Here is an 11,388-nt window from a genome sequence, read left to right on the forward strand (position 1 = left end):
GAACAATGCCTTTTATTTCTTGCTTTTAAAGCAATTTCAGGAGTTTTCTTTTATTCCCCCTGCCTTTTGGCGTCCTGCTGCCTCCACAGAGCTGAACACCCAAAGCTGGGACTTTCCACCTCTCTAATGCTCAGTGAAGAGCGGGCTAGGGGTGTGGAAAAGAAAGGATCCCGGAGGAGCCCAAATTATGAATGGCTAAAGACCAGCATTGGCAAGCGAGTGTGAGGAGGCTGCGTGACAGTGTAGTCTTCCGGTTGTCCGGGGGTACTGTCCCGGGGCTGGGGGGTATTCCATCTTCTGCAGATCAACTCCCGGAGGCTAAATGTGGACATCACGGTATCATGCTCGATAAATGGACCAATAATCAAGTGGAGATTCATTAGAGCCACATAACCCATAGTGGGTTGATTTCTCAAGTATAAGGCATGATCTTTACTCATTTAAATTTTCACTTATTTATATATATATATATGTATTTTTTTTGAGACGGAGTCTCGCTCTGTCGCCCGGGCTGGAGTGCAGTGGCCGGATCTCAGCTCACTGCAAGCTCCGCCTCCCGGGTTTACGCCATTCTTCTGCCTCAGCCTCCTGAGTAGCTGGGACTACAGACGCCTGCCACCTCGCCTGGCTAGTTTTTTGTATTTTTTAGTAGAGACGGGGTTTCACCGTGTTAGCCAGGATGGTCTCGATCTCCTGAGCTCGTGATCTGCCTGTCTCGGCCTCCCAAAGTGCTGGGATTACAGGCTTGAGCCACCGCGCCCGGCCTATTTATATCTATTTTTCGAGACAGGGTCTTGCTCTGTTGCCTAGGCTGGAGTGCACTGGCGCCATCATGGCTCACTGCAGCCTCAAACTCCTGAGCCCAAGTGATCCCTCCTACCTTAGCCTCACAAGTAGCTAAGACTAGAGGTGTGCACCATCACACCCAGCTAATTTTTAAGATTTTTTCTGTAGAGATTGGGTCCCACTATGTTTCCCAGGCTGGGCAACTCTTGGACTGAGACAGTCCTCCAGCCTCAGCCTCCTAAAGTGCTGGGATTACAGGCATGAGCCACTGCACCCACCTCTAGGATCTCTACTGTTGAGGAAAAATTGGAGGCATGAAACTCCAAGGGCAAAACGTGAAGACTCGCTGGCCCACCATGGATGGAGGTTTTCTCTCTTAAAATTCCCACAGCACTGCATGGAACTGCCTCTCCTGGGACCTCAGCATTTCCTTCTTTGTTTTAAGCAATAGCCTCTGCCACTGGAGATTCTGAGATGGCTGATTTCTTTTTGGATATTTAAGTTTTGAAATCATGCTCATTTGGAACAGGAATGTTTCACTTCAGCCTCCTTTAAACAAAAGGACACACGACCACGATTGCCCCTCCCTCCCAAAGGGTCACTGGACTTCATGCACCAGTAATGTTTCCAAAAATATCTTAAGTACCAACATACAGTGGCCAGCTTTTCATTTTTCCGAGTGAAGCCATTAGGAAAAAAACAAGAAACAAAGCTAATTACCACTTGCCATCACCTTTAATTAAAAAGAACATTTTAACTCCAAAAATGTAGAAAAGACATCATCGCAAAAGACACTCTTTAGATGGGAAAAATACAGCCTACGAAAAAGAAACAACCCAGGAAAGAGTTTCTTTTCCTGACTTTATGGCAGACCAGGAAAAACTGTCAGAACAGTCCCATTCATAGACAGGCACTGGAAGCCACCATCACGGACCATTTAGGGGTGACTTTCGGGGGAGTGGAGAGAGAGGACAGGAGTCTACATACCCCAGTCCCGTCACGCAAACACTCAGCTCAAAACACAATGCTTACATTTCCGTGAGGAAGCCAGGTCGGCATCTTGCTGAGACTTGTGAAAACAAGAGAGGATGCGAGTGAAGCCGGCGAGAACTGGTTCTAAGCCTCCAAAAACCTGAAACTTGTTGGAGGCTGTACCTCAGCAGATCGGGCCTCTGCACAGCATCCTACATGGTTAATTCAGAAGGGTTACCTTCCTGAGGGGGTTTTGCCCATCAACACATCTGGCTGGTTTGGAAGCCTTTTAGAACTTGATTTACTAGGCTATTGTATATTAAATGCCATTTTCACAGTTCCCCCCACTCATTTCCCATGAGCTGTTTGTTCTTTGTACCAACCAAAGTTTGCCAGCCCTAACCCTCACTGAGGACCTAATTCCCTGCTTGGAAAATGGATTCTAGGAGTGTGGGAACCCCCACTGGCCAGGGCTTCCCCCTATACAGGGCCCAGTCTTGTTCACCTTTCTGCCCTCAGCACCCAGTCTGATCAAGATAAGGTGCTCACTAAATGTTTTCGGAATGTATTATTAGCAAGCGAGGCAGAACCAGAGCTAAGTGAGTCATGGCGAGCCACAGGGGCTTGGCTCACAGGGTTTGGGGTCTTGGATTTCTAGACAGTGAAAGGTATTGTTATATATATATATATATATTTCAATAGCTTTTGGAGAACAAATGGTTTTTGGTTACATGGATAAATTGTTTAGTGGTGAAGTCTAAGATTTTAGTGCACCCATCACCTGAGTAGTGTACATTTTACCCGGTATGTAGTTTTTAATTCCACACCCCTTCCCACTCTTTCCCTTCTGAGTCTCCAAAGTCCATTATATCACTCTGTATGCCTTTTCATACCCATAGCTTAGCTCCCACTTGTAAATGATGACATGTATTTGGTTTTCCATTCCTGAGCTACTTCACTTAGAATAATGGCCTCCAGCTCCATCCAAGTTGTGGCAAAAAGACATTATTTCATTTTTTTCAATGGCTGAGTAATATTCCATGGTGAATATATATCACATTTTCGTTTATTTATTTATTTATTTATTTATTTTGAGGTGGAGTCTCACTCTGTCGCCCAGGCTGGAGTGCAGTAGCACAATCTGGCCTCACTCCTGGGTTCAGGTGATTCTCTGCCTCGGCCTCCTGAGTAGCTGGGATTACAGGCGCCCGCCACCACGCCTGGTTAGTTTTTTGTATTTTCAGTAGAGACAGGGTTTCACCACATTTTCTTTATTCACTCATTGGTTGATGGGCACTTTAGGTGGTACCATATCTTTGCAATCGTGAATTGTGCTGCAATAAACATACACCTGCAGGTGTCTTTTTGATAGTATGACTTCTTCGCCTTTACTCAGTAGTGGGATTGCTGGATTGAATAGTTGACCTATTTGGTTCTTTGAGAAATCTCCATACTGTTTTCCATAGGGGCGGCACTAATTTACATTCCCACCAGCAGTGTATAAGTGTTCCCTTTTCCCCATGTCTGTGCCAACATCAATTGTTTTGTGACTTTTTAGTAATGGCCATTCTGGCTGGGATAAGGTGGTATCTCACTATGGTTTTAATTTGCATTTCCCTGATGATGAGTGATGTTGAACATTTTTTGGTAAATTTGTTGGCCATTTATATGAAGGATCTTATTGTTAATGTGAAGAATGGGCTGTTCTCAGGGCTCCAGAGGGGAAGGATGGAAGCTAGACTGTTTTCCAAAGGCCATCCTCGGGGCATGGACTACACACTCAGAGGTGGAAGCTGCATGACCTTCCTCTCACCCATGCCAGCCTTTGGGTCTCTGTGGCAGAGAGGTGTGGGTCTATGTCGGAAATCACTCAGGCCTTCCCATTCTATTCCCTCCCTAAAAAATCCCCAAGGCCAAGACCTGCCCCGGGCACGTCTGCTTCCTCCGTGTTCACTAGCACTGACGTGGCTGCTGGGCTGGCCCCAGCTGACCATGTTTCCAGTGGTGGTGGTGACAGGGGCCTGGCAGGTGGTTAGGTGAAGACTAAGTGTGCTTGGGCAGATAGAGGGGTGGCCAGGCCAAAATCCTGCCATGGTGGCAGTTTGTGTTTGGGGAAGTGCTCTGGGTTGCAATGCTGACATGGTTCTACCTAGAGGCCTGGAGCCTGCCGGGAAGAGGTGCCTGGGCACGAGGAAAAATGCTCTGGCCTCCCAGCCCAACTTGTGGTTGGAATGCTATTAAAACCTGTTATTTCCCACACTCTCTGCTGATAGGCTGGTCTTGAGTGCCCTTGGTGCACAATGTCCAATTTTTTACCCTTTGTGTCTCTGGTCAGCATCACTTCCTCCAAGAAGCCTTCCCTGACTTTCCCTACTTCCTGCCTCAGCCTGGGTTAGAGGGTCCAGCTGGCATAGCACTTGTCCTATAACCTGTGTGTTCTACTTTCCATGTCAGACAGTGTGCTAGAGACAGTATCACAAGCTTCACACCCAGTGAGTGCTCTACGAATGCTCCCTGGATAAACCCATGAGCTGACATACGTCCTCCATCATTATTTAAAAATTTTGTGTGGGCTTTGGAAGGGTTTGGGGTCCTGGGGTCTCCACTGTCAGGGCCAGTTGGGATGTGCAGTTTCTCAGGGCAGAATTCCCAAGGGTGCATTTGGTGGCTGACTTGAAGCCAACAGATCCCCCTTTGTTTCCTTATCAGCTCTGGGCCAAGGCTCAGAGATAGTAGAGAGGAAGAGGAAGAACCATGCCCACCCTTCTGGGAGTCAGTGGGGTGGAAAGAGCCTGGGCTTCTCAGTCACACAGAACTGGATTTGAATCCTGGCTCCACTATTAACTAGCTGGGTGACCTCAGGCAAGTCTCTTAACCTCTCTGAGCTTCAGCAGCATTATCTGTAAAATGGGAATCATAGTCACACCTGCTGCATAGGATTGTCGAGAGGCTTCAGTGAGAGCGTGTTTGCAGAGCACGGTGCCAGGGCCATTGTCAGCACTCATCAGAGAGTAGCCGCCATAATAAAAATAATAATAATGGTGTTATTGTTAGGCATATGTTAGGAGCTAAAGATACAACGAGGTGTAAGAGATAGTCACTACACTTCAAGGAGCTGACTGCATGAGTCAGGAAATTGAGACACGTGCATAAAAAAGCTAATGGCAGCGGCCTCACGCAGTGGCTCATGCCTGTAATCCCAGCACTTTGGGAGGCCAAGGCAGGCAGATCACCTGAGGTTGGGAGTTTGAGACCAGCCTGACCAACATGGAGAAACCCCGTCTCTACTAAAAATACAAAATTAGCGGGGTGTGGTGGCGCATGCCTGTAATCCTAGCTACTTGGGAGGCTGAGACAGGAGAATCATCCTGAACCCGGGAGGCGGAGGTTGCAGTGAGCTGAGATGGGGCCATTGCATGCCAGCCTGGGCAACAAGAGCGAAACTCCGTCTCAAAAACAAAAAACAAACAACAAAAAACAAACAACAAAAACAGTAACAACAACAAAAACTAATGGCACTATGCAGGACATGCCCAGTGAATGGCGAACACAAGTAGTTTTCCTGTTAATCAAAGGAGGGAGCAGCTGCTGAGAGGTGGGTGTCCAGCATGGGGAAGTGGGTCTTGAGGGAACAGTAGGAGCCAGGCAAATGGAGAGCAAGTGGGAAAGAAGAGAGGACATAGCACATGCAAAGACAGAGAGAAGACAGAGCAGAGGCTACCTGGGGCCACAGCCAGCAGGCCAGCTCGACTGGAGCAGGTTGGCTTAGAGGAATGTTACAGGGGATGAGACCAGGAGGGTCTTCAATGCTCGTCTGTGGACTTGAATCCTGAAGACACCAGGGAACCACTGAAGGTCTCTGTGACATGGGCCAGGTGGAATTTTGGAGATGTTTATCCTGGCCAGCCCCCAGTTTGGATTCTGGTGCTCTTCTCAGAAAGGACAGTTCAACTCACAAAACCCAGGCATCTGGTCTGGGAGCCATGCCTGGTAGTTTCACAGTTGCACTTAGGATTCCTGAGATGACAAGGTCTGTGTGTCTGCCTCCTCTTCCTCACTGGCCTTGCCTATGCCCCCTCCGCCAGCAGACCCTGGTCTCCCTGGGTCTCTGGCGGCTCCTCGAGTACGCCACGTTCCTTCCAGCCTCCAGAGCTCGGTCTTCGCCTCGCCCTCTGCCTGGGAGATTGCCCGGGTCTTTGGGGGTTCACTTCCTTTGCACGCTCCCATCTCTCTCTTCAGAGAGGTGTCCTGGCCGCCCCATCTGAGTCTCCTGGTTGGGCCTGAACCCCTGCATCGCCCGGGTTAATTGTCTTCACAGCCCTTGAAACTGCCTGAGGCCACATCATGCTATTGTTTTCTTGCTTCCTGTTGGTGTCCTTTACTCTACCACAAGCCCCAGGCAGACAAGAACTTTGTCCCAGTGCCTGGCACTCACTAGGGCTCAGCAGCCATTTGTTGAATGAATGAATGAATGAATGAATGGATGAGGCATTGGGTTTCGAGGGTGCAGTGTGAGCCAGACCATGCTTCCCGGGCTCACACATGTTCCCCAGTGGAAGTCCTGGTGGGGGAGGGGCAGGACTCCGTATCCCAGTGTGTGCCTCTGCATGGGATGTTCCCTTGGCCAGTAATCACTGGATGTGACTCTGGAATTTGCAAGGGGATGAAGAATAGTGAAGAGAGGAGTCAGCCTGGGGAGCTGGTGGCTAATGCTGCACAGAGTTAACTGGGAGAAGGGCCTGGTTTCAGCTCCACCTTGCCCCTGGCTAGACCCACAGCCCAGGGGGCAGAATCCAGAGACAGCCTGAGCCCTGAACGGAGGCCCCACAGAGGAGGGGACTTACCTGCCGGCAGCTGTGTTCTGGCCACCGTGCTTTCTCTGGCGCAGTCGGGAGTTCTGCCTTGCTAAGGAGATGGAGAACAATGGGAAGGAGAGGAGAGACTGTCAAGCTGAATATGCCTTTGAAGGACGCATAGAGTCCTCTAACCTCCTTAGTTCACCCCTCCCGTGATTTACGAGCAAATAGAGGCTCAGTGAATTCAAGACCACACAGCTCATGAGTGACAGGAAAATCCCAGCAACTCAAACCGCTTGAATTTCAGGCCAGTGTTGGGCCCTTTCCCACAAAAGAGACTGATTCATTCATTCATTTGCTCCATATTTACTGAGAATCTACTCTGTGGCAGTCCCTATTCTAAGTTCCAGGGCCACTGTCTGTCCTCAGGGGACTTGCAGTCTGGTGGGAGTGAACATTTCAGTATAGACACAGTGTCAGGCAGTGCACTTCCTCTTCAGGGTGCTCTGTGGGACATGGTAGTGTGAGCCACTCTGCAGCTGGCCACACAGTCTTTGATTGTCCAAAGATCAGAGGTGAATGCGTCCTGGGGGTCTGTGGATGGAGGTGGGAGAGACATGGGTCAGGGAGCCCTCTGAGGCCAGGAGAGTGGCTTCCTGCTTGAGCGGTGGGGTTGGCAGCACTCAGGAGGGTACTTCTGACAGGAGGGAGTGGGCAGCTGTGGTCTCAGCGCCCCATGGCCACTGCTGTCACCTCTCTCCCTGTGTCCTCAGCCGTGTGCCAGCCGCCGTGCCAGAACCGGGGCTCCTGCAGCCGCCCTCAGCTCTGTGTCTGCCGCTCCGGTTTCCGTGGAGCCCGCTGCGAGGAGGTCATTCCCGACGAGGAGTTTGACCCCCAGAACTCCAGGGTGGCACCTCGACGCTGGGCCGAGCGTTCACCCAACCTGCGCAGGAGCAGTGCGACCGGAGATGGCACCTTGGCCAGAGCACAGCCGCCAGCACCACAGTTGCCGTCTGCACCACAATCACCGCCCGTACCACAGTTGCCGCCAGCTGGGTAAGTCCCCTTCTCCATGGGGCTCGGGGTCTGGAGCTCAGTCTCTTTCTGGAGGGGCTTCTTCCTTTGGACCATTTGGTGAAGGCTGGTGGAGAAGACCACAGTCTTCCCTTCCCTCCTCCGCACCCTCCTTGGCTTTCCCTGGCATGGCCAGAGATATGAGCAGGAGAGTAGGTGTTGGGGCTGACTTGGGCTTTGCCAGACTGGGGTGGAAAGAGTAGGGAAGCGAAGTCTTTGCCCTCGAGTGCCTGAAATAAAGCTGAGGAGGGCATGTACCTGGGACCACGGCCTCTTGGTTCACAGCCTGGCTTTGTCATTTCCCAGGTGGGCAACCCCAGGTAAGTCACTTACCTCTCTGTGCCTCAGATTCTGCATCAGTAAGGTGGGACAATGATAATACCTGTGTTATGAATTGCCATAAAGATTAAATTAGTCAACATGAGGGAAGTGCTTAGAACAGTGCCTGGCACACATGGAAGTTCTTTATACACGTTCTCCCACACCCCATCCCGACCTCCTCCTCCTCTGCCTGTGGTCCCTGTGATGTAGGAAGGACTCCCCTGCCGGAAGAAGCCCCTTCAGTTTCCTCAGCACTCAGCTTCAGCCTCTCTCCTTAGAGGGGAGAAGAAGCATGTGGGAGAAGGGAGTAGAAAGGAAAGTGAACAAGGAGAGTGTTCATGGGCAGGATTCCCTGGCCTGCTTGCCAGCCAATCTGGCTAGACTTTTTCTAGCTCAGGACAGGAAATCTGAACTTTATAAACGAGTCCATTTCTAGGGGACTGTGTTTTCCTTTTAGTTTTTCAGGTTAGTTTTTCCATTCGCTTCCTACTTAAGTTCTTTCTGAAATGTTGCAACCCTGCCTTGCTGAACTAAAGGGAAAGAGGATTTGCCCTTTCAGAGCCCAGGAGAACCAGGGAGAGGAGGCTGACCTTGAGGTTAGGTTCCAGCAGGAAAGGTCTGGAGAGAGTGGCTGAGTTGCAGGAGGAGCAAAGAAAGGAGGTTAAGGGTGTCCAGGGACTCTGAGAGCAGGTGAGGTCAGGCAGACCAGGCTCTTGGTGAGCTGGGTTCCGGGACCCTGGGCACCCAAGTAGATGTTTTCCAAGGGCAGCTAGGAGCAGGAAGAAAGAAAGGATGGACTCAGGTCAAGGGCCTAGGGAACTCCAAGGTCAAGAGCAAAAGAGCCAAACCCTGCAGCCAAGGCCCAAAGGTGCTGCGGCAGAAACAAGGAGCAGAGCTAAGAGGCCCCAGGTGGACAACAGTGAGGGCCTGGGATTGGCAGTGAGCAGGTGGGCAGTGCGGGTGCCTTGTTCTGATCAGTCCCGGCTGAGGGTCCCAGGTGGTAAGCCTGGTGTAAGGCACCTGGAGGAATGCTAGAGGTGCCAGCTCAAGGGCCAGCCAGGGCCAGGGTGGGCACAGAGTCCTTCCAGCAGAGCTTCGCCCATCTCTGTTGGCTTGTGGGATTCATTTATTTACGATGCACTGATCCCAAGAGGGTGTGTGCTGGGAGCGGGGGTTGCTGGGCAGGGTGTGTCCTGGGAGCGGCGATTGCTGGGCAGGGTGTGTGCTGGGAGCAGGAGTTGCTGGGCACGTCACTCTGTCTCTCACACTCTTGAGTCGGAGTCATATGAAGTCCCCCGTCACATCTTCCTGCCCATCTGACTCCTCCCCATTCTTCAAGGTGAATCACATTCACTAGGCTCTCTGGCCCCCACAGCACTTACTCTCTGGCACACATCCTGTGCATCTGTGCCCTGCACTTGCAGCCGCTTGTAGACCCAATGGCCTGTGCTTTGGATTTCTCTACAGCTCCCCCCACAGTGCCTGGCCCATCAAAACTGCTCAGTCCATATTTGCTCTGACACTGGGTCTAAACTACAGAGTGAGCCTAACAAAAGGGCCCACTTGGCACTGGACCCTCAGCCCGTACCTGCAGCCAAGGGCACCACCCCATGTGTTACTCAGAGGGCAGGAGGAGGTGAGGCCCCTGCCAGTTCCCATGGTGGGTACTCCATCTTTCCCTAGCACAGCACTTTTCACCCTGCCTTCAGATGGTCTGTCCATTTGCTCACTGGACCGGAAGCTACCTGGGAACTCACAGGGACTGTGTCCTGCTCATTCACCAATGTGTCCCTGGTACCTAACACCATGCCTGGCACATTTCTGTGCTCAATCAGTGTAAGTTAAATGGATAAATGAATGAGGCTAGGTGATGGGGAGAGGGGAGGCTGCGAGGCCAGGGGGATGGGCGATGTGAGCCTTCCATCCTTCAGTGAAGGTTTCCTGTGTGTGACGGGCAGTGGAGGGCAGAGGTCTTGGGTGAGGTCTCTGGCCCACAGCAGGGCTGTCCTCTTTGATTTTCACAGGCTCCCTGGCCAGGGGCTACTGTGATATTCTTAATGAGCTGCAGCCTCCAAGCCAGCCTAGTTTCTCTGTGCCCTGGGGCCTCAATGCCATGAAATCTGGGAGCGCCCTGCTATTGGCCCAGCTGCTGGCCCAGCTGTGTTTTGCTTTAGGAGGCCAAATCCTGCTTGCCTGGTGGTGTCAGACATTTCCTGTGACCTTGGCCAGGTTTCCCAAGCAGTCGCTGGCCTCTCTCCTGATAGCAACTTGGACAGGCCCTGTGTGTCCAGATAGAGGTGGTGACATGATGCAGGGGGCATTCTAGGAGTTGGGGAGGCAAATGACTGGGGAGGGGAACACTGCAGGAATTGGTGATGGCCAGAGGCCCCCTTTAGGAGGCAGGCAGAGACCGAAAGACTTGTGTCCCGGAGGAAGACCAGAGGGAGAGGCCAGGAATGTCTCAGGCAGCAGGCAGGGTGCCCTACAAAGGGCCAGACGTGGACTGATGCTGTCCAGCTGTTGTCTGGGCTGGCTGGAGGGGCCTGGAGACTCCCTTGAGCCTCACGTCCTGGCTTCTTTCCCAAGGCTGGGCAGAGTGCCTGCCTCACCTGGAGAGCAAAAGCCAGGTGCTGGGAAGGGCCTTAAGAGATGGGGAGAGGGCTGGTTACCAGAACCTACAACCAGCAGGCTTTGGAAAGCAGTGGTTTAGACCACCGCTCCTCAAAATAAAACCAGTAGGTGAGTCACCTGGGAACTTGTCAACATGCAGGTTCTGATTCGGCCGGTCTGGGATAAGCAACTCTAATGTGGTCCCACGGGATGCTGATGCTACTGGACCACATTTTGAGTAATGAGGGTTAGAGCCCAGGCTTTGGCGTGTTCTAATTCTGGATTTACCACTCACCAGCTGTGTGTCAATAGGCACTCATCCTAACCTCTCTGAGCCAATAGTGTCCACCTGATAGGATGACAGGAGAGATTAAATGAGACCATGTGAGTAGAACATTTAGCGTGGTGCCTGATATGAGTCAGTGTTCAATACATGATAGCTGTCAATGGGCAGGATCTCTTTGCTGTGAGGACTTGGTTGGATGGGAGGAGATGGCAAAGAGCAGAGGAAACTGGAGTGTGTGTGTGTGCATGCGTGTGTGTGTGTGTGTATGCATGTACACAGAACAGGTGTAGACCTGTTATGGGAAGAAATCAGAGTCCAGACTCAGCCTCAGGGGTCAGCACGTCCAGTAGTGGCTTTGGCTGGCTTGGGATACAGTCATTCCACCAGGACCATTGTCACCAGCCCTAGGGGAGAGGAGGTTAAGGGGAGGTGTCAAGAATGGGAGGGACCTCCGCTGGGTTTGCTCCTTGTCCAGACCTGAGGACCTAGAGGCTGAGCCCTGGAGACATCCTACACAGGCTCGAGGAGAATCACTTGAACCTG

At 51.6% G+C, this 11,388-nt stretch overlaps 1 protein-coding gene across 1 annotated transcript in view; it reads left to right on the forward strand.

The window, feature by feature from the left end:
- LTBP2 (latent transforming growth factor beta binding protein 2) overlaps positions 1–11,388 on the forward strand; it is a 115,744-nt gene that overhangs the window by 19,108 nt on the left and 85,248 nt on the right. The window contains exon 3 of the mRNA XM_011949564.1: positions 7,328–7,610. Coding sequence (XP_011804954.1) covers positions 7,328–7,610 — 283 coding nt within the window. The remainder of the gene's footprint in view (positions 1–7,327; positions 7,611–11,388) is intronic.

This window comes from Colobus angolensis, unplaced genomic scaffold, assembly GCF_000951035.1.
Source record: "Colobus angolensis palliatus isolate OR3802 unplaced genomic scaffold, Cang.pa_1.0 Scaffold3, whole genome shotgun sequence".
NCBI classification, from domain to species: Eukaryota; Metazoa; Chordata; class Mammalia; order Primates; family Cercopithecidae; genus Colobus; species Colobus angolensis.